Source organism: Perca flavescens, chromosome 4 (assembly GCF_004354835.1).
Source record: "Perca flavescens isolate YP-PL-M2 chromosome 4, PFLA_1.0, whole genome shotgun sequence".
NCBI lineage: Eukaryota > Metazoa > Chordata > Actinopteri > Perciformes > Percidae > Perca > Perca flavescens.
This window is the reverse complement of record NC_041334.1, coordinates 39,341,005-39,364,501: the sequence shown is the minus strand read 5'-3', so window position 1 is coordinate 39,364,501 and position 23,497 is coordinate 39,341,005. Positions and strand designations below refer to the sequence as shown.

The 23,497-nt window shown below is 42.7% G+C and overlaps 1 protein-coding gene across 2 annotated transcripts in view; it reads left to right on the top strand.

Annotated features, from left to right (window-relative positions):
- Window positions 1-4,604: 4,604 nt before the first annotated feature.
- flnba (filamin B a) overlaps window positions 4,605-23,497 on the top strand; it is a 139,426-nt gene continuing 120,533 nt past the window's right edge. For both annotated transcript variants that reach the window (XM_028576718.1, XM_028576717.1), the window contains exon 1: window positions 4,605-5,123. In XM_028576718.1, the coding sequence (XP_028432519.1) occupies window positions 4,832-5,123 (292 nt within the window). In that variant the 5' untranslated portion in view covers window positions 4,605-4,831. The remainder of the gene's footprint in view (window positions 5,124-23,497) is intronic.

Below are 23,497 nucleotides of genomic sequence, written 5' to 3'. Positions count from 1 at the left end.
AGTGACTTCCGCCTGGGAAATCGACGACAATCCCCGTTATCCTCCAGCTCTGCCTCTAACATAGAGGGCGTATTAGTCGGATTCAGGAGTTCCTCAAAGTGCTCCTTCCACCGCCCTATTACCTCCTCAGTGGAGGTCAACAGTGTCCCATCCTTACTGTACACAGCTTGGATGGTTCCCCGCTTCCCCCTGAGGTGGCGAACAGTTTTCCAGAAACACTTTGGTGCCGACCGAAAGTCCTTCTCCATGTCTTCTCCAAACTTCTCCCACACCCGCTGCTTTGCCTCTTTCACGGCAGAGGCTGCAGCCCTTCGGGCCCCTCGGTACCCTGCAACCGCCTCCGGAGTCCTCCGAGATAACATATCCCGGAAGGACTCCTTCTTCAGTCGGACGGCTTCCCTGACCACTGGTGTCCACCACGGTGTTCGTGGGTTACCGCCCCTTGAGGCACCTAAGATCCTAAGACCACAGCTCCTCGCCGCAGCTTCAGCAATGGAAACTTTGAACATTGTCCACTCGGGTTCAATGCCCCAGCCTCCACAGGGATGCACGAAAAAGCTCCGCCCGGAGGTGTGAGTTGAAAGTCTGTCGGACAGGGGCCTCCTCCAGACGTTCCCAATTTACCCGCACTACACGTTTGGGCTTACCAGGTCTGCCCAGAGTCTTCCCCCACCCCCTGACCCAACTCACCACCAGATGGTGATCGGTTGACAGCTCTGCCCCTCTCTTCACCCGAGTGTCCAAAACATACGGCCTCAGATCAGATGAAACGATTATGAAATCGATCATTGACCTTCGCCCTAGGGTGCTCTGGTACCAGGTACACTTATGAGCATCCCTATGTTCGAACATGGTGTTCAAGTATAGACAATCCATGACTAGCACAGAAGTCCAACAACAAACAACCACTCTGGTTTAGATCAGGGAGGCCGTTCCTCCCAATCACGCCTCTCCAGGTGTCTCCATCATTGCCCACGTGTGCATTGAAGTCCCCCAGCAGAACAATGGAGTCCCCCACTGGAGCCCCATGCAGGACTCCAGTCAAGGTCTCCAAGAAGGCCGAATACTCCGAACTCCTGTTTGGTGCATATGCACAAACAACAGTCAGAGTTTTCCCCCACAACCCGCAGGCGTGGGGAGGCGACCCTCTCATCCACCGGGTAAACTCCAACACAGCGGCGCTCAGCCGGGGCTTGTGAGTATCCCCACACCCGCCCGCGCCTCACACCCTGGGCAACTCCGGAGAAGAAAAGAGTCCAACCCCTATCCAGGAGTATGGTTCCAGAACCGAGACTGTGCGTGAGGTAAGCCCCACCAGATCTAACCGTAGCGCTCCACCTCCCGCACCAGTTCCGGCTCCTTCCCCCACAGAGAGGTGACGTTCCACGTCCCCAGAGCCAGCGTCTGCCGCCCGGGTCTGGTCCGTCGAGGCCCCTGACCTTCACTGCCACCCATGTGGCATCGCACCCGACCCCAACGGTTCCTCCCACAGGTGGTGGGCCCATGGGCTGGAGAGATGGGAGCCACGTAGCTTGTTCGGGCTGTGCCCGGCGGGCTCCGTGGCAAACCCGCCACCAGGCGCTCGGCCGACGAGCCCGCCGCCTGGGCCTGGCTCCAGACGGGGGCCCCGGGCTTCCTCTGGGCAGGGTCACTCCATCTCTACCTTGCTTCTTCATTGGGGTTTTTGAACCATTCTTTGTCTGGCCCCTCACCTGAGACCACTTTGCCTTGGGAGACCCTACCAGGAGCACAAAGCTCCAGACAACACAGCCCTCAGGTTCACAGAGACACACAAACCTCTCCACCACGATAAGGTGATGGTTCCATTTGTTTTGTAGGATAAAAGCAGAGATTGATTTGGTAAATATGGATGATGCTCAAAGATTGAGATGGCTGTTCACATATGAAACATATAAATTGGCTAATTATCTAGATAAAGCCTGGGAGAAGAGGAAAAAAAGCTCTTTATAGAGTGTAGATGAGAACTAGTTGTTTGTGTGTGGTATGTGTGTACGTGTATATACATGTATGTATGTGTATGTCTATATATTTGTATTCATGTTTTTGTTCGAAGGATTTGTATATGCAACGGGAAGATGTTTGTTGAATAAGTGAATTTGTGGTGTCTTGTAATTGTCATGTCGCATGACTGTTCTTCTGTGACTCCGCAAGGAGAAGCATGAGATCAGTCCGCTGTCAGCTGCAGTGTTTGATGTTTAATTTTTGATTGTGTTTTGTCTTGTCGTTTTCCCATGTGGGATTACAAGACACCACAACAGAGTGGTTTGGTCCACTGCATGCTTCAGGATCTGCGCTACACTCACGGTGACAGTCACATCGGTATGACAGGAATGTAGTAAGTAGACGATTCAAAGCTGTCTTATTCACATTAAACATCAGATTAAGTTTTTCTTTTCTCATATAGAAATGATGCTGAGTAATTAATAAATTAGTCATGAAAAAAAAGTTCGCTATGTTAGTGTAATATAGTGTAACGTTACCTAGCTTGTTGGATAGAAATGCACCCACTACAACTAACGTTACCACGGCAATAAGCCTTACGTTATGTGTGAACTACAGTTGTTTTTTGCTCAATATGAAATTAAGTGGCTGATCAGTTAAGTATATATCCTCTGTCACAGACATAACCTAATATTTATGTGGAGGACGCAAGATAATCTTATGATTATAATATGACCGCGTGGTGAATCTATGAACCTAACTCATATTCACACATCTGACGTTAGCTAAAGACTTGTGTTGTTGTTGTCTAGATAAAATGACAGAGAAAAGAAAAACAGACGTAAGATCCTTTTTCAGTAGCCTACACCAAAACGCTGAGTAAGTACAATAAGTCCTCATATTAAGACAATTTGGTAACATCTTCATAAGAATGGGTGTTTATGGAAATACTAACGTCACCATGTCACAGGCAAAGGAAAGAAAGAACTGAGGAGAAGGGAGACCAGGGACAGTCAGGTGGAGAGTCTCAGGTAGACCAGGGACAGTCAGGTGGAGAGTCTCAGGTAGACCAGGGACAGCCAGGTGGAGAGTCTCAGGTAGACCAGGGACAGTCAGGTGGAGAATCTCAGGTAGACCAGGGACAGTCAGGTGGAGAGTCTCAGGTAGACCAGGGACAGTCAGGTGGAGAGTCTCAGGGAGCAGGGAGACCAGGGACAGTCAGGTGGAGAGTCTCAGGGAGACCAGGGACAGTCAGGTGGAGAATCTCAGGTAGACCAGGGACAGTCAGGTGGAGAGTCTCAGGTAGACCAGGGACAGTCAGGTGGAGAGTCTCAGGTAGACCAGGGACAGTCAGGTGGAGAGTCTCAGGGAGACCAGGGAGCAGGTAGACCAGGGACAGTCAGGTGGAGAGTCTCAGGTAAGTGTGTTGAGCTTAGTTCATATTGTTGGAGGTGTGTGGCTGAGGTCAGGGTTAGCAGATGAGCTTCAGTGGCTCACTAATTTACATTATGATCAGTTAATTTAACAAGTGTACAAAAGTATTGTATTTCTTTTATAAGGGGACACTTTTTCAAAATAAGTCATTATGTTTTAAGGTATTTTTGTGGCTTGATTATTAACAACTTAAAAATAAATACATGATTTTAAAGAAGAATATTTCTGTCAATTTAGTCAGCTTTTTTATTGAATCACGAGAAACACTGAAAAGAAGGATAATGGTCCAGTCTCCATGCTACACTAATGATAGTATTAAGGCTTTCCTCTGTGTACGCATGTCTTCTAAGAGTATAATTGTGGCTGTATTATTTGTGTCCCCTTAAAAAATTGCTCTTCAGAAATTTTATGTTTATTGTCTCCCCCCCTACTGTTAGATCAGATTTACGTCCTTGTATATGCAGCGCGTTTGCTGAATGCTGCACGTGTTGTCAAATTAATGAATTTCTTAATTTGCTTGTGTTTTGTCTATTTGCGTGTGTTTTCTGAAGTTGCAGGGCGTTTGCCCCTGTTGGCCACCGTAGTTTATTGTGTAAATATGTTTGATTTATTATTATTATCATTAATTATATTTGTATTATTTCTTATAGCCTACTTTTCGACTTTGAGTCCATGAAAAGCGCTATATATTAGATATATATATATATATTTTTTTTTTTTTTCGCCTATGTCTACTTAATGTGTATTTGTGTTGCTCTGATGTGTGTACATGTTTTTCTTTTGAGCTGCTGTAGTACAGGAATTTTCCCAGAGTGGGATTAATAAAGTCCATCATATCTTATTTTATCTTTTCTTAATCCTCGACGCAGAAGGTCCAGGGATCGAGTCCGACCGGTGACGGTTTTCGGTCCGCGTAACGCTCCATTTATGCAATACTACAATTATATTCTCTCCCTCTTTCTGCCTATAGTTACAGTTACAGTTAGTTGAAGCCATTGGAGCCCAGACGCAATTTTTTAATAAAAAAAAAATTGGATATTTTTACCAATGTTTCTGTTTTTCCAAATGTCCGTTTGTACTTAGAGAATTGAACTGATAAGCGTTACACGGACCGTTTTCCTGCACATCTTCCCCCTCTATCTCACCTTTCATATCTCAGCTTTCTTTTCCAATAAAAGCAGAAATGAAGGCAGAATCCTGAAGGAGGCAGTAACACAACGTAAAGGATCCCAACTGCGCGTATATCTCAAAAAAAGAGGAAGAAAAATCCCGAGCTTTCAAAGCAGCACCTGAACGCAGCAGCCAGCCAGTCCCAGTGAGGTTATAAAAACCTCTCCAAACCAACTCCGAGGGAACACAGGACACAGTCTCCGGATCAACTCTCTGTCACATTCAACCAAAAGTCCCAACAAGACGCGTTAAAGAGAATTCAAAGATGCCGGCCACAGAGAAGGACCTGGCTGAGGACGCGCCGTGGAAAAAGATCCAGCAGAACACCTTCACCCGCTGGATCAACGAGCACCTGAAGTGCGTCAACAAGCGGATCGGGGACCTGCAGCTGGACCTGGGCGACGGCCTGAGGCTCATCGCCCTGCTGGAGGTCCTCAGCCACAAGAAAATGTTCAGAAAGTACCACCCGAGGCCCAACTTCAGGCAGATGAAGCTGGAGAACGTGTCGGTGGCGCTCGAGTTCCTGGACAAGGAGAACATTAAGCTGGTCTCCATCGGTGAGTAACGGCGCTCCATTCATCCGTCTGGAGGCTCCAAAATCTGCAATGTCTTACCCCCAAAAGTAGTTTGCCTGTTGGTGGGGAGTCTACACATGTCAGGGAAGGTTACTAATATGACTTGTCCCATTAAAGTCGTCGTCCCCCACTCAGTTTCCCCAGTTTATATACCCCAACACCCCCGTGTATACCCCTTTTTTCGTGGAGTGCACGGAGTGCCATCAAGAATGTAGCGTTTTAAAATCTAACCGATTTTTTCCACATGCACCGATCAACACACCGTGATGTAAATGATGTAGGCTATTTGAGTTTGACCCACTTGTCAATTCGGCAAAAATGTAAAACCCAAATTAGCCAAATACATATTTCCTTTAAAATCTTAGGCTTATTAAATGCTGCACCCCGTTGCTGCCGCCCAGAATCAAGAGGAAATGAAACTACTTTTAAAAAGTTGATAATTAATTAAATCAATCGACAGTGAGTGTGTTACGTTATGTCCGAGTAAACGGTGGCCTAGTACGCCTTTTGAAATCCTTGACTTGTGATTGTAATGTTGGCTCTGCACTTTTCCCGGAGACCAAAGTTCAATCCGTACCTTTGTCCTTTCATTTGGCGAGTTTCCAGAGTTTATTTTATTTGCCTTCCCTTTCCGCGACATTAAAGTATTGCAAATTGTTTAGTTTGACTATTTGTAGAATTGAAATGAACTAGTCTTCAAATCGGCACACACGTAACCCACAATTACACCAATGTTTTACTGAAAATCTTAAATTTTCCCGGTCAACCATCCTGCTGCTGCATATCCCCTCGGTGTAACATTTGTGTGAGAAGTGGAACCACATCTCCTCTTCTCTACAGATTGGATCCCACAGGAATTACTAATGAAATGTATCATGTTGTCAACATCAGCATTTAAACTGGCAGATTTCTGAATGGAGTTTGGCATGTTGTGGGTGTAGAGTCTCCACATAACTACTTCAGAGTGTGTTTTAATGAGCAGGCTCCCACAGAGAGAGGACACACCTGTGTTAATGAGCCTGGCTTCCTGTGGAGAGGTGAAGTCTCTCAGATGAAAATATTTCACCCCAAAATTCACAAATCCAGAAATCCAGACTCCAGATCAGTCGTTCCCTGCTGTTCAGTTACTCTGCTTCCTATTTCATGCGTTTTCTTTAGCAAGCTGCTTGTTGTGTCCCAAACATATTTACCACACATCGGATCTTAATTAATTTAGTTTGGCTTCCACCAAGGCTGCACAATACTGACAGATACACTTCTGCAGTTATTTCACATCTGTCATATAGATAACAATATCTGAACACAGATTTTGATCCGGCCCGCATATCAATTTAGATTCACAATATATTTTGGCTCGCCTAGTTGTGCACCAAAACCAAAAAGACAAAAGTGACAAAAACGTCAGAGAAAGCCACAAAATAGTTGGAAAAGGCAACAAAAATGTTCTAATTTCCACTGTGGCCCTCAGTGAAGTTGAGTTTGACACCCTTGTTCTAAATAGTTTGATTTAAAGGTCCCATGACATGGTGCACTTTGGATGCTTTTATATAGACCTTAGTGGTCCCCTAATACTGTATCTGAAGTCTCTTTTATATAGACCTTAGTGGTCCCCTAATACTGTATCTGAAGTCTCTTTTATATAGACCTTAGTGGTCCCCTAATACTGTATCTGAAGTCTCTTTTATATAGGCCTTAGTGGTCCCCTAATACTGTATCTGAAGTCTCTTTATATAGACCTTAGTGGTCCCCTAATACTGTATCTGAAGTCTCTTTATATAGACCTTAGTGGTCCCCTAATACTGTATCTGAAGTCTCTTTTATATAGGCTTTAGTGGTCCCAGGCATATGGGGAAAAGAAAACTGATTCATGTTTGAGGTTTGTCCTTGTTAGATTTGTTATGTCGAGCTTCCTTGACAACAGCTGATTTCTTTGACACTTGTTCCTCTCTTGTGTCGTCCTGTTAGTCCAGATTGTCTCTCCTGTCGTGATGTTTAGTTGTCTCTGCTGGTGGTGACGCGGTAAGGAGGTTGAAGAATTAAATCAACAATGTGCAATCACAGCTGCTCCGTCACACAGCTGTTGCAGCTCGTTTGTAAATCTGTGCTTGAGTCCGTGCTTTTAAAGCGCCCATATTCTGCTCATTTTCAGGTTCATAATTGTATTTTAAGGTTGTACCAGAATAGGTTTACATGGTTTAATTTTCAAAAAACACCATATTGTTGTTGTACTGCACATTGCTGCAGCTCCTCTTTTCACCCTGTGTGTTGAGCTCTCTGTTTTAGGTACAGAGTGAGACATCTCACTGCTGTAACATCTTTGTTGTCAGTCACAAATGCTCAGTAGCTAGGTAAGACTACATGCTCAGTAGCTAGGTAAGGACTACATGCTCAGTAGCTAGGTAAGGACTACATGAGCTAGCTGTTTCTCCAACTTCAGTCAGTACAGGGCAGGATTAGCTGGGAGACTTCTGCTAAACGAGGGCACACTTCCCACTTAGCGTGGAATACCTGCAGAACATGGACATGGAAGTAGTTCTTTTGGAGATGATGGTGAACTAGTGTGTGTTGTAGCAGTGTTTTGCCATTCAGAACGAGCTAGCATGCTAACGGTTGCGGTTAGCCCCCTGGTTTCGGCTAGTGCCGTAGAAAGCCGTGCAGATGTTGACCAGCTCACCAGGAGACTGAAGGCAGGACACATTCAGAAACCAGATCTCACTCAGAACACCATGGATGGATTGATTTCAAAGTCTGTATGTGTCTGGAAGCACCAGAGACACAAAATAACACCCCAAATCACCAGAAAAAGATTTTTTTTTTTTTTTTTTTTTTTTTTTTCAAAACATGGGCACTTTTAAAGCTCTGACACACCAACCAGATGGCCGACCATCGGCAGTAAAGCCAGTCGGTGTGATCAGTCTCCCCGAGGTCCAAAAAGTGTCTGCGAACACACCAAAGAGACTCCGACTTGAGCGTACATAATACGTCTCCATAGCAGCAGGCGGCGCTAATCTGTATTGTCGCCCAAAAAATGAAAACCGGCAGCTGATTGGACCAACACGTCACATGGGTCTGGCTGCTCTCGGATTTTAATGGCGGCTGGTTGAGAATCTGATCGCATATTTTACTAAAATAGTTCGGCGAAACAAATGAAAACATTTGAAGAGAGAAATAGGCCGTGCAGTTGCTGAATCTGTCTCTTCATTTCACATCAACAAACCGATCAGTTTAACAGATTTTACTCAGATTTTGAGAGATTCTAGTCACGCTCGTTATTTCCAGGTTAGCTCTCCACCAATCAGATTGGTCGGTGAGTCCGACCGCCCACTGGCCGATTTAACAAGTCAAATCGGCCCAAATTAAAGCAGACGGCCCCTGAGACTGACGACTGCACGGGACACACCAAACAGACTCGAGTCACCGACCTCACCAGACTCTCCCACGGCTGATTATCGGCTCGGTGTGACAGCGCCTTGAAACGGTGAAAGTTTTGGTGTATTTTTCATTCATGGTTCATCAGCTCTGGCCCTGTTTTTGGTAGAAGAGAAATGAAATAAAAGAATAGGGTTTCGAAAGTGAAATGAAATGTGATTCCTGTTCTGGTGAACTGTTGAATGCGCTTATTGGAAGTCTCCTTTTGGATAAAAGCATCGGCGAAATGACGTGACATGTAACGTAAATCAGCGTGACAGCGCTATAATGAGTCATGAAAACTGTGTGTTTGCTTTTGGAAACGATTTTCCCATCAATCTCGTCTGGCTACTTATCAGACCGAATGCTTGTCAGGACATTTTCTTTTAAGTTGCCTGTACACAGATAGATGGATGGATGGATGGATGGATGGATGGATGATGGATAGATAGATAGATAGATAGATAGATAGATAGATAGATAGATAGATAGATAGATAAAAATCCACATGAATTTACTAAGTGATGTATAAGCATGAGAGGCTTGCAGTGACAGGGCAAGGACTGACCCTGTGAGTGAGTTTCCATAGTAAGGTGTGTGTGTCAGTCTGCATGGTAAGGTGCTCGATGAGAGGGTGTGTGTGTGTGTGTGTTAAGGTGCTCTATGAGAGTGTGTGTCATGGTGGTATAAGGCAAATAAGTCCAATAGTGCCAGGATAAAGTCTAGAGACCAGCATTAAATATGGACAATATAAGAGAATAACGTAGACATAGTGATATAAAAACGATACCCGTGCAGGGATAAACCGGAAAACGGCCATCTTGCAATGGGTCGGTCCAATAAAGTCTTTGTAGCGGTCTGTGCCGGACTAGTTTTGGGGCATGTCAGATTGTGTGATAGATGTCGTCATGGGTTAAACTTTGAGGACGACAACCTGCGGCTTTCTGTCGTTCAAATCTCCCAGCAGAGCATGAAAGCAGCAGATAGGAATAGCAAAAGAGAGCCTGGGAACTGAAAATGTACCAATTGAAGTACAGACTAGACCTGGGTATCACCACAGGCCCCATGCTTATGTATTACAATACATATATTATTGAGATTTTGAAACATATTGCGATATATTGCAATTTATTACCTTTTTTCCAACTTCAAATTATGTCCCTAAAGATGAATAAGTCTAATAAGTAAGTTTGAGTCCATTTGTCACTCCTCTGTGACAGTAAACTGAATATATTTGAGTTATGGACCAAACAACACATTTGAGGACGTCAGTGATCAACATTTTTCACCATTTTCGGACATTTTATAGACCAAACAAGTAATAGATTAATTTAAACCATAATCAACAGATTAATTGACTATGAAAACAATAGTTAGTTCCAGCTCTGTGCTTGTTATTATGACTCCCACGGGGAAACCATATGAAATACAAGTCATGTTTACTAGTTTTAGAAGATTTATCTTTTGCTTAAAGTGCCCATATTATGAAAAATATTGTTATTTTGTGTCTCTGGTGCTTCCACATGCATACAAACTTTGAAATCAATGCATCCATGGTGTTCTGAGTGAGATCTGGTTTCTGAATGTGTCCTGCCTTCAGTCTCCTGGTGAGCTGGTCAACATCTGCACGGCTTTCTACGGCACTAGTCGAAACGAGCTGGTTAACTGCAACTGTAAGTATGCTAGCGTTAGCATGCTACCTCGTTCTCAATAGCAAAGCACTGCTACAACACACACTAGTTCACCATAATCTCCAAAAGAACTACTTCCATGTGCTCCCTGGTTTAGATGAAGTCTCCCAGCTGATCCTGCCTTGGAACTGACTGAAGTTGGAGAAACAGCCTTTCTTTTACTGTCTATGGAGCTAGCTGACTTGATCTATGATCTGAACTACTGAGCATGTGCAGTGCAATCAAAGATAGTACAGAAGAAAAGAGGTCTCACTCTGTAGCTAAAACAGAGACCTGAACACAGGGTGAAAAGAGGAGCTGCAGCAATGTGCAGTACAACAAAAATATGGTGTTTTTTGAAAATTAAACCATGTAAACCTATTCTTGTACAAACTTAAAATACAATTATGAACCTGAAAATGAGCAGAATATGGGCGCTTTAATACTTGCAGCAGGATTTATTTTTTGTAATATATGTAATGATACGAAGAACTCAACTGCATTCACTCTTGCTTGTTGTGGAACATGAGAACAGGACTTAATATATAATTTTTTGAGACACTTTTGGAAAGGAAACAAAGGTTGTGAGTGGGAATCTGTGACGCTGGAGTCCAGTGTGGTTACACAGGTAACGCTAGTTTGTCAGATGCCTCAGCTCCATGACAGGACAAGTGACCCAGACTACCAGAGAGAGAGAGAGGGGGAGCGTGTGTGTGTGTGTGTGTGTGTGTGTGTGTGTGTGTGGCCCTCAGGGAGGCCCCTGGCTTTTGTGTGTCACACACTGAGGAAGGCAGAGGAATATCTTCAACACATTTCATATTGTTTTTGAAATCATTGAGCGGTTTGTTTGTGCATTGTCTGCTCTGCTGTTCCTCCACTCTCTGTTGCTTTCACTGTCAGCTGGGAGATTTGAATGCCGTCGTCGTCCTCAACATATAACCCCACTCAGTTATTGGTAGATATAATGATCTTAATGATTTTTAATGATTTAAAATCAACAATTTAGGTGTGTGTGTGTTACAGCTACTCTTGGAGGGATTGTAATGACGGAGACTTTATCGCATGGAGATTGTAAAAGTGTGTGTGTTTTACCTGCCTGTGTGGACATTGGCCAATGAGTTGAGCGAGGTGTGTGTGTGTTTGTGTTTTGTACAAAAAGGGTGTTGGCCATCTGCTTGTGCAGACAGGTGTGTTGCGTCATGGCTGAAGTGAAAGATTTCAGCTTTTTATTTGTTATCATCGGGGGAGCCAGGATGTGGGTCACTTCTTTTCATTCTTTGAAGCGGTATTAATTTATTTTTTGGACACTTGACTTGGTCAGCGGCTGTAAAACAAAGTTTTAAATTTACTGCAGCTAATATTGTGTAAAACAGCTGCCTCTTTACACATTCAAGGCAAGTCAACTTTATTGTCAATTCTCTCAAAATATGAGCCTGACATACACAGGAAACCAAAATACATTTCTCACCAACCCACGGTGCAATAACTACACAAAATATTCACAAAATATATAAAATACAATAAATACATTCCAAATAGTACAAAAGTGAGGCAAAACCAACCAGTATAAGCAGTTACGGAGCAACATTATCACCCCATTGTAGCCGTGTTCGTGTCCATGTGATGAATAAACATATGTCCAATATTTTGGGTGGTAACGATGCATTAAGGTTACAACCAATTTGGATTAAAATCATTAATTTTGATGCAATTTTTTTTTAAACGGCCTAGAGCGTAATCTACTTTTGATTTCACTTGTTTGACTTCAGACATCACAGGTCTTCTCAGTTTGTCTGTTGATTTGTCTGTAGTTTATATACATATAAAGTCATATTTTTCAGTCATTTGTCTGCAGCTCATTCCGTTAAATTGTGAGAAATTGTATCGTACATTTTTTATTTATTTTTTATGAAAGTGCCCATATTATGAAAAAAAAAACCTTTTTCTGGGATTTGGGGTGTTATTTTTTGTCTCTGGTGCTTCCACACACATACACACTTTGAAAAAAGTTTGATATACTTGGAAATGAGTGCGATCTAGTTTCTGAATGTGTCCTGCCTTCAGTCTCCTGGTGAGCTGGTCCAAATCTGCACAGCTTTCTACGGCACTAGCCGAAACGAAGGGCCTAGGGGGCTAACCGTTGCATGCTAGCGCTAGCTCGTTCTGAATGGCAAACACTGCTACAACACACACTAGTTCACCCTAATCGCCAAAAGAACTACTTCCATGTCCCTGTTCTGCTGGTATTTCACGCTAAGTTGCAAGTGCCTCCTCGTTTGGAAGAAGTCTCCCGGCTAATCCTGCCTTGTACTGACTGAAGTTGGAGAAACAGCTAGCTCATGTAGTCCTTACATAGCTACTGAGCATGTAGTCTTACCTAGCTACTGAGCATGTAGTCTTACCTAGCTACTGAGCATGTAGTCTTACCTAGCTACTGAGCATGTAGTCTTACCTAGCTACTGAACATGTAGTCTTACCTAGCTACTGAGCATGTAGTCTTACCTAGCTACTGAGCATGTAGTCTTACCTAGCTACTGAGCATGTAGTCTTACCTAGCTACTGAGCATGTAGTCTTACCTAGCTACTGAGCACGTAGTCTTACCTAGCTACTGAGCATGTAGTCTTACCTAGCTACTGAGCATGTAGTCCTTACCTAGCTACTGAGCATGTAGTCCTTACCTAGCTACTGAGCATGTAGTCCTTACCTAGCTACTGAGCATGTAGTCTTACCTAGCTACTGAGCATGTAGTCCTTACCTAGCTACTGAACATGTAGTCTTACCTAGCTACTGAGCATGTAGTCTTACCTAGCTACTGAGCATGTAGTCCTTACCTAGCTACTGAGCATGTAGTCTTACCTAGCTACTGAGCATGTAGTCTTACCTAGCTACTGAGCATGTAGTCCTTACCTAGCTACTGAGCATGTAGTCCTTACCTAGCTACTGAGCATGTGTGACTCCCAACAAAGATGTTACAGCAGTGAGATGTCTCACTCTGTAGCTAAAACAGAGAGCTCAACACACAGGGTGAAAAGAGGAGCTGCAGAAATGTGTAGTACAACACAAATGTGGTGTTTTTTGATAATTTAAACCATGTAAACCTATTCTGGTACAACCTTAAAATACAAATATGAACCTGAAAATGAGCAGAATATGGGCGCTTTAAAATGGTTCAATTAAACATGCAGAGTGAAAGTCTGAAACACCAGCAAGGATCAAGCTGCGAAGTTTCCAGAGAAACACGGCAGCAAGAAACGGCAACATTATTGTTGAAAGTGTCTTTTTGTACAGCTTTTGAATACATATTTTCCAAATTTTGAAATCTGCCTGAAGGATGTTTACCTGCTCCATGTCCATTCTTGCGCTATCCTACATCTGTGTGCTAGTGGAACAAGTGGATAACACTGAGAACAGGCCCGACGGGATCTGTAACACACACACACACACACACACACACACACACACACACACACACACACACACACACACACACACACACACACACACACACACACACACACACACACACACCGTTAACCTGCAGTGCCTTCAGGCTGTGCTTCTGAAGAGTAACATTAGCTTGCGGTGTGAAGTGACTTGTGTTTCCGCAGACTTTCACTGAACCTAAAGTCTTAGTTTTTAACATGGAAGAGAGCCGGTCATGTATAAACATATCGGTTACATTTGAACATGCAGCAGTTATTCAGCCTGTGTCCACTTCATTTAGAGCTTTTTTTGAACTCTCTCTGGTTACTTATGTTGAAGTTCAACCATTCCAGGACACTAAAGCAGGGATCTTCAACAGTGCACTGCGGGTGGGGGTGGGGGGGGCCAAATAATTGTTTTTCAAAAATTTAAAAAAAGTCAAATATAAAGCCCCACTGCTTACTGGCCTATAGGTAAGGTAGTCCCTAAGGTAACCACCAACAGATGAAGTTAATCCTAAGGATTCATTGTGCCACATGTACAGTACAGGCCAAAAGTTTGGACACACCTTTCCTTTTTATTTTCATGACTATTTACATTGTAGATTCTCACTGAAGGCATCAAAACTATGAATGAACACATATGGAATTATGTACTTAACAAAAAAGTGTGAAATAACTGAAAACATGTCTTATATTTTAGATTCCTCAAAGTAGCCACCCTTTGCTTTTTTTGATAACTCTGCAAACCCTTGGTGTTCTCTCAATGAGCTTCATGAGGTAGTCACCTGAAATGGTTTTACCTTCACAGGTGTGCTTTGTCAGGGTTCATTAGTGGAATTATTCCCTTATTAATGAAAAAGCAAAGGGTGGCTACTTTGAAGAATCTAAAATATAAGACATGTTTTCAGTTATTCACACTTTTTTGTTAAGTACATAATTCCATATGTGTTCATTCATAGTTTTGATGCCTTCAGTGAGAATCTACAATGTAAATAGTCATGAAAATAAAAAGGAAACTCATTGAATGAGAAGGTGTGTCCAAACCTTTGACCTGTACTGTATGTGTAACATTAACACCTGATTTATAAAATAATGTCAACAATTATTAAGCTATTTTACTGTAATTGCTTAATATTCTATGCAATTATTTTTTTTTGGGTAGGCCTACCTTTTTTTGTTGTTTCATAGAATACTAAGCTTTTGTATAAAGGCTTTAGGCCACCCTACACATTATTGTAGGCCCAGTTTAATATGCAACTTAATTTTAGACAATATATCTAGTAGGGGGTCCCTGCTCCGTCTCTCTCTTTCAGTTAATGAGTCCTTGGCCTGAAACACGTTGAAGACCCCTGCACTAAAGCTTTTGTTTATACTTTTGCCACGGTGCCTGCGTAGATTGCTCACGCTACGAGCATGCACTGTTTGCACTGCATGAATGCCCCCAAAAAATACTTGAAACTAAATCTATTCCTACTCTCTATCCTATTTGTCCTGTAAACCTGCTGATTGTGGAGGATCTAGTGATTGTTGCCGTCATAACTCTCCCAGACTCGTAAAGTCCGGTCTCGTAGGATTATAAAACCTCAATGTTTTTGGAGTCAAGACTCCTGGAAATTCCCTGGATCGTATGTAATATTCTCACAGGTACCTGAATCGGTGGTCCCCCTAGACAAAAATATGTCTGCTAACATGCAGAGCAGACCTTGCTGAGACACAATCACCTTCTGTTGTAGTAATGGCTCACACTGTCTGGGACATTAACTGCTCACACACACTGGCTTTGTCTCACTCTCGCTCTCTCTCTCGCTCTCTCTCTCTCTCGGCCACTCGGTTGCCATGGTGCTGTGTGTCAACAACAGTCTTTGGGTGGTTAAACTGTGACAGATGATGGATGTTTGGTTTCGTGTGTGTGTGTGTGTGTGTGTGTGTGTGTGTGTGTGTGTGTGTGTGTGTGTGTGTGTGTGTGTGTGTGTGTGTGTGTTTCAGGCTTCACTACGTTTTCCTGAAACTCAAGTTTCTGTTTTCATTTTTGTTTTGTGTACCGATTACAGCAAAGACAACGTCGGCAGTATTGACGAAAACAAAACTAGGGCTGTGCTCGATTGAAGAAATTCTTAGTCGACTAACACTCATTCAACTGTACCGACTAATCGATTAGTTGATTTAATCGACAGATCTGTAAATCTGAGTTTCTCCGCAAAAGCACCACTTTAATTCTTGTGTTTACCAGAGATGTGCTCGTACATTTTTTGGAAATAAGTCATTCAGCATGAAAACAGCATCAAACATGACTAATGGACTAAAGAGATCTAAGCTGACTAAGACCAAATACACCGATTAGTCCACTAATCCACTAAGGGGGAGCAGCTCTACACAGAACAATAATATTGCAGAGAACTGAAGTGCAGAGACAAGTGCAAAACCACCGTAAAGTTCATGAATCGTTTTCGTTTCCTTTGCAAATTGGAACCATAAAGAGTTAATGTGCAAAGGTGTCCCGTGTCTGTAAGTTATAGCCGACAGGACTGTTTGAATTGGCCTCGTTCTCACTCGCACAGAAACCTCTCTGCTCCCCGAGGAGAGAAATAACGTATGATCGGAGCTGCTGTCCTAGTCGTGGCTCGGGCCTTTGCTTTATCTTTGGGTTGTCACTGCCCCCCCTCCTGCTGAGGCTCAACCAAAACTGTCCCAGCTGGTAGATGACAAAGAAGTGGTTTCAAAGTCTCAGGTTCTCAGCTTCAGCTCCTTGTTTACGGCTTCTGTCAAAATGATCAATGGTTACAACCACCATAATAATTGCAACCAGATCAATAATCGCAGCCAGGTCACAGCTTACAGCGCCCGCAATAAGGTCACAACTGGAAAACGAGTTGATAGCGAGGCCCGGGTAACTTTGGCTATTTGTTTGGGATGTTGTGATTCACCACCATGAAGGATGGTTCTGGAGGAATGAAAGAAGCGTGACTTGTGGTGTTGGAACAGAAGACACAGGATGTTTTTTTTGGGGTTGAAGAACAAAAAAATGCGTTCAGGTTACAGTTTACACTGTAAGAAGGTTTTATCTTTTCACTTTTTCTCCATAAACAAGATCTTTTCTGATGCAGTTGTTAATTTCTTATGGTAATAATTAAACTAGGAGAGTTTCATGGCCTCCCACAGACGTGAAGTGCTCCAAATGTGAGTCACGTAACATTGTCTATGGGATTCATTAACAGGATTTTGACTTTTAGAACCAGAGGTGGCTGAAATAAGCCTGATGTGAGCTCTTTCCACTTCTCAGCTATGGTCACTGGCAAGTTTAGTAAGCTGCAATATGTTTAATACCACTCGCATGCAAATCGATGCCATTTCTGAGTGGCTTATCCTCAAAATTACAACGTATTACATGAGAGTTAAGACAAGTAGTGACTCTGCCAAAAGCCTCATTCAGCTGTGACTAAGCCATAAAGGAGTGTTAAATCCGAGGGCTAAAAAGCTGTTGATAACCAAGCCAATCGGCTTCTGAGGTCAGCCAGCGCCACACTTTGATTGGACATTTGGCTCAGCTACAAAATCATGAACTTGTCCTACTTGGACAACAAAGTATGTCCTAAACCTGCAGCTCAGTGCTCCACAGACAGGGACTGAAAAGCAGCAGTCTGAGCGGGAGTACAGTTGACCTTAAACATGTTTTATGTATACACAGAATTAAGGTTTTGTGTTGTTTATCAGCTCTTCTCCAACTGTGTGTGTGTGTGTGTGTGTGTGTTCCTTTAAGCTTCCCTTTGAATAATCAGCACAAAGCTGCTACAATTAGACCTGAAACCAACAAAGAAGCTTTCTCTGCAGAGAGGTGTGTCAAAGTCTATAGCCCAGCCACTCTCATGTTACCTTCTCTGTAGTAGGCTAACACAGAGGCTCTGTGTGCACACACACACAGCTTTGTGGCACTATCTTTGTGGGGACCCGTCATTGACATAATGCATTCCCTATCCCCTAACCTTAACCATCACAACTAAATGCCTAACCTTAACCCTTACCCTAACCTTAACCATCACAACTAAATGCCTAACCTTAACCCTTACCCTAACCATAACCTAATTCTATCTCTAATCCTACAACCAAGTCTTAACCCTCAAACAGCCCTTTAAACTAGTGGGGTCCAGCATTTTGGCCCTACAAAGCTGTCGGGACCCCACAAGTATACCGGACTCCCAGTTTTTGGACCCGATGAATAGGGCTGGGCGATAAAACGATAACGATATGTATCGCGATAGACACATAATCAATATCAATAGAAAATGCGGTCGATAAAACGTTCGAATCAGAAGAAACCAGAGTTTGTGAATCAAGTTTGGTTGCATGAACAAAGGCCCTCACTCTCTGGCAACCTAGCAACGTGGGGAGTGACACTCTAACAGCCAATCATGTAACAGTATCAAGTTTGGTTGCGCCACATCGCTGTCTCGTGTTCTTCAATAACAGAACCGGCGTGGAGTGGAAAGTGAGTGCCGCAGCGAGCGAGGAAATCGTTGATAAAACCATAGACAGTATAAAACAGGAAAAGTCAGTATGGCAGTTTTGGGGATTTTATAAGTCTGACCGTAGTCAGACCAATGTCGTCAGACCGTCGTCCCCACCAGCACTGGTACGACCACAAACTTGTTTTACCACTTTAGCCGCGCTCACACTTTGGAGCACAGCCGTATTCGCCATCAACGTCCAACAACATCTGCAGCTGCAACACGGCACAAGCAGCAGACCGCCATGGAGAGGTACTCTGCATCAGCGCCTTACTAAACACTACAAGCAGCAGACCGCCATGGAGAGGTACTCTGCATCAGCGCCTTACTAAACACTACAAGCAGCAGACCACCATGGAGAGGTACTCTGCATCAGCGCCTTACTAAACGCTACAAGCAGCAGACCACCATGGAGAGGTACTCTGCATCAGCGCCTTACTAAACACTACAAAGAAATAACGGAGGCAGACATGCGGAGCACTGTCCAGAAGCCAGGTTACCAACCTAGCACTAAACCTGCAGAAAATAGTTCCTTCTCAGGTTTCTTATATTTAGCTAACACTTTGCACTATTTTATGACACTTTATTAAGCATTTCTTACTTATTCTTTAATTTTGCACCTTAATGTTAAGAGATAATTGTTAAGTGTTCATTGTAATTTTAGACTTGTTTACATTTGAATTATTTGAGTGTTTTCCATGGTTGTGTTGACATTTCTGCTTTTATAACTGAGGGGATTATAATCAGAGCAGGGTTAAGTTTAAAATAAAAATGTTTAAATTTAATATATTTTTCTCCTGGTCCTTATTTTAAATAGGTCATAAAAAATATCAATAATTATCGATATCGACCGATATGAAAAACTTATATCATGATACAGTTTTCAACCATATCGCCCAGCCCTACCGATGAATATAGTTGAAGGTCCCATGATATGGTTCTCTTTGGATGCTTTTATATAGACTTTAGTGGTCCCCTAATACTGTATCTGAAGTCTCTTTTATATAGACCTTAGTGGTCCCCTAATACTGTATCTGAAGTCTCTTTTATATAGGCCTTAGTGGTCCCCTAATACTGTATCTGAAGTCTCTTTTATATAGACCTTAGTGGTCCCCTAATACTGTATCTGAAGTCTCTTTTATATAGACCTTAGTGGTCCCCTAATACTGTATCTGAAGTCTCTTTTATATAGGCCTTAGTGGTCCCCTAATACTGTATCTGAAGTCTCTTTTATATAGACCTTAGTGGTCCCCTAATACTGTATCTGAAGTCTCTTTTATATAGACCTTAGTGGTCCTCTAATACTGTATCTGAAGTCTCTTTTATATAGACCTTAGTGGTCCCCTAATACTGTATCTGAAGTCTCTTTCCCGAAAGTCAGCCTTGGTGCAGAATTACAGCCACTAGAGCCACTGGTCTTGACCAACTGCCACTTTGCTTGTTTGAAAGCCATGATGTCTCTCTCTCTCTCATGGGGGGGCCAAATTCTCTGGGCGGGCAAAGCAGAGAAAGGGGAGGTAACCTTTCCCTTATGACCTCATAAGGAGAAGATTCCTGATTGATCCATCTGAGCTTTCATTTTCTCAAAGGCAGAGCAGGATACCCAGGGCTCGGTTTACACCTATCACCATTTCTAGCCACTGGGGGGCAATAGGTAGGCTGGGGGGGGACTCATATTAATGTTAAAAAAATTTCATAAAGGACATATTCATGCCATGGTACCTTTTAAACAAGCCCACACACACCAACCCTCTGTCTTGATGGAGATGCAGCAGACATGACGCAGAGTTAGAAAGACGTTCACGAAATATTTGGTTAATGATCTGACGATGACTGACCGAGGTGTGTGTGTGTGTGTGTGTGTGTGTGTGTGTGTGTGTGTGTGTGTGTGTGTGTGTGTGTGTGTGTGTGTGTGTGTGTGTGTGTGTGTGTGTGTGTGTGTGTGTGTGTGTGTGTGTGTGTGTGTGTGTGTGGTGATAATCACTGTGGTGAACCTCCTGCAGCCTGGCTCGTCAACGTACAAACACTCCTCTTACTCACTCTTGTTCCATTTCTTCCTCTCTTCTTTTTCTTTGTTCTCTTTTCTACTCTTTCTACTACTCTTTGAACCTCAATACTTTTTTTTTCACTGACCAAATATGTCCCTATCACTTTGGCACTAAATGTCTGGTCCAATTTGTAATCTTGGTTATATATTCTTTGATCAGATGGTTCCTAATTTAGATTAGATTTGGTTTAACGTTACTCACATTGAGTTTAATGTGCTGATACAATGAAATGCAGTAAGTGTTTGGTTTTTTTAAATCCAATATTTGACAATTTTAGACTCTAATAGGGCTGCAACTTGTTGTCATTATTGAGTATTTTCTCGATTTATCAGTTGATCATTTGGTCTATAAATAAAGTACAAAAATAAATAATAAAAGTTGACGTCATTAATTGTCTTTTGTCTGACCAACAGTGCGAAACCCAAATATATATTCAGTTTACGATCACATGTATGAAAAAACAAAGCTTTGTCCAAACTGATGAACACGGCCCCTTAAGTTAAGGAAAAGGTCGTGGGTGGGCTTACGTTTCCATGACACGTGGGACAACAACGGGACAGTTGGGTTTAGGTAAAGAAGAACGGGACAGTTGGGTTTAGATAAAGAAGAACGGGACAGTTGGGTTTAGGTAAAGAAGAACGGGACAGTTGGGTTTAGGTAAAGAAGAATAGGACAGTTGGGTTTAGATAAAGAAGAACGGGACAGTTGGGTTTAGGTAAAGAAGAACGGGACAGTTGGGTTTAGGTAAAGAAGAACGGGACAGTTGGGTTTAGGTAAAGAAGAACGGGACAGTTGGGTTTAGGTAAAGAAGAACGGACAGTTGGGTTTAGGTAAAGAAGAACGGGACAGTTGGGTTTAGGTAAAGAAGAATAGGACAGTTGGGTTTAGATAAAGAAGAATAGGACAGTTGGGTTTAGATAAAGAAGAACGGGACAGTTGGGTTTAGGTAAAGAAGAACGGGACAGTTGGGTTTAGGTAAAGAAGAACGGGACAGTTGGGTTTAGATAAAGAAGAACGGGACAGTTGGGTTTAGGTAAAGAAGAACGGGACAGTTGGGTTTAGGTAAAGAAGAACGGGACAGTTGGGTTTAGATAAAGAAGAACGGGACAGGACACAGTTGGGTTTAGAAAGAAAAGGGGTTGGGTTTAGGGAGGGACAGTTGAGATAAAGAAATTGTTGATTTAGAAAAGGGGGGTGGGAGGGACTGAGAAATTGTTGATGAAGTCCTGAATCTTCACATCCTACCTCCAGCTCCTTTTTAAAGTATAAAACCACCATCAGACATTAGGTCTCAGTGCACGTTACAGTTAAGGGACACCACTCGATGAAAGTACTGGTTAGTAGCAGCCCTACACAGAGGGAGGGGGACTTCATTCTGCTCTCAGGATGCCATTACTACGCTTGTTTGCTGCTATATTAATGTCCTGAATATGGAGTAGACTCCATTGTAGCTTATCGTTTGTCTTTCCACTGACTTCAATAATAATTTATTACTTTGTATATAATTCTGCTTAAAAACAACTAATTTCTGCTCTTTTTTTATTTCTCTTATTGCTAATTGCTAATTTTTGTTTTGGTCTATTCCTTTCCTTTTCCCTCTCATGTTCTTTAAAAAAAAAAAAAAAAAAGATTCTTCTTCATCATCTTCCACCTCTCTCCTCTTCCTCACCACATGGACATATGTCGGGCTCTGATGACATCATAGCCTGGGAACCAGCAGGGTGAGGTCATGCAAGGCTAAACGCTGCAGTGTGTTTGTCAGTGTGTGTTCTGTTTATGCATGCAGACGTAATGCCACGTGTGTGTGTCTGTGTGTGTGTATCTCTGTCTCTGTGTGTCTGTCTGTCTCCGTGTGTCTCTGTCTGTGTGTGTGTGCGCTGTGTGTGTGTGTGTGTGTGTGTGTGTGTGTGTGTGTGTGTGTGTGTGTGTGTGTGTGTGTGTGTGTGTCTCTCTCTCTGTATCTCTGTGTGTCTCTCTGTGTGTGTGTGTGTGTGTGTGTGTGTGTGTGTGTGTGTGTGTGTGTGTTAATGACAGGGCAGCAGTGTGCTGGTTACTCGGCTCTCTTGAGGTTTTCATATTTCTTCTTCTGCTGTGTATTCGTATCGGACTCCTTTTTAGCTCCAACATCTTCCCAGTGGAAACTGGTCTATTATTTCTGCTCCATTCAGATACTTTTTACACAATGCTGTTACATTCAACACAATGGAAAATGATCTTTAGTTTTTCAACATCTCGGATCTCAGATGCTCAACCTTAACTCTTGTGTTGCTTTGGTTTATGGGCGTTGGCGAAGAGCCTTTGGGTCCCACGTTTGTGTGTAATAACGAAATAACAGCGAGCAGGGTGTGCAGCCCGTTCTCATTGCCAATACTGCCTCTTTGTCACACCCATCTGATACCGACACAGACGGGGCTTGAGTTTAGTTTATTTATGAAAGGGGACAGTGCAAATTAATAAAACACATGATTTTCCATGGGTTAAAAAAAGCCTGAATTAGCCAAAAGGCTATTTTTTTTTTCATCTGTAGTCCCCTGCCTTCCATGTTAAAAAAAGGCTTTTTTACAATTTTTAAATACAAAAAAACAACACAAGCAAAGCCAGACTTGGCACAAAGCATCACAGAAACAGAAAACCACAAAACACACAATGTAGCACAAGACAAGAGACAACACAGAAGTAGAAAGATAGATATACAACAAAGCAAATCAACAGGGTATGAAGTAAAAAAATATATAAATTAGAACAGACACAACCATTAAGAACAATAAAAGCACTATTAAACTAGGAGGAATATTTCAAAAATTCATGTATGTTGACTCAAACTAACAGAATAATATGTATCATAAATAGTGTCCTAAATAGGCACTCTAAGTTGGCTTGCGAGCTGGAAAAACCAAATTTGGTCAGGCCAATCACATCGTGTATAGAGTGGGTGGGCGGGGCTTATGGCTGCTGGTGAACAGCGATCTTCTGGAAGACTTGGAGTTCAGCTTTTCTTTGAGGAAAGAACAAAGAACGGCACTGAAGTCCTTCTTAAAAAAAGGAAGATGTGTTCAGAGTTTAAAGTTTAATCTATCAGCTAGCTCTGCTACCTTCTTCGTTGCTCTGATTGGTTGGAGCGCTACCCCATTGCGTGCAGAGGGAATTTGACGGACAACAGTTTGTCCCGCCCCTCGGATTGAGCCCTTACCAATAATGAGTTCCCAGACCCAACATCTGGATGTGGGTCTGGCTGGTCTAGACATGTATAGGTTTGGCTTGATGAATAGACTGTGACGTGAAGCCAAAACCTCTTGATCGCC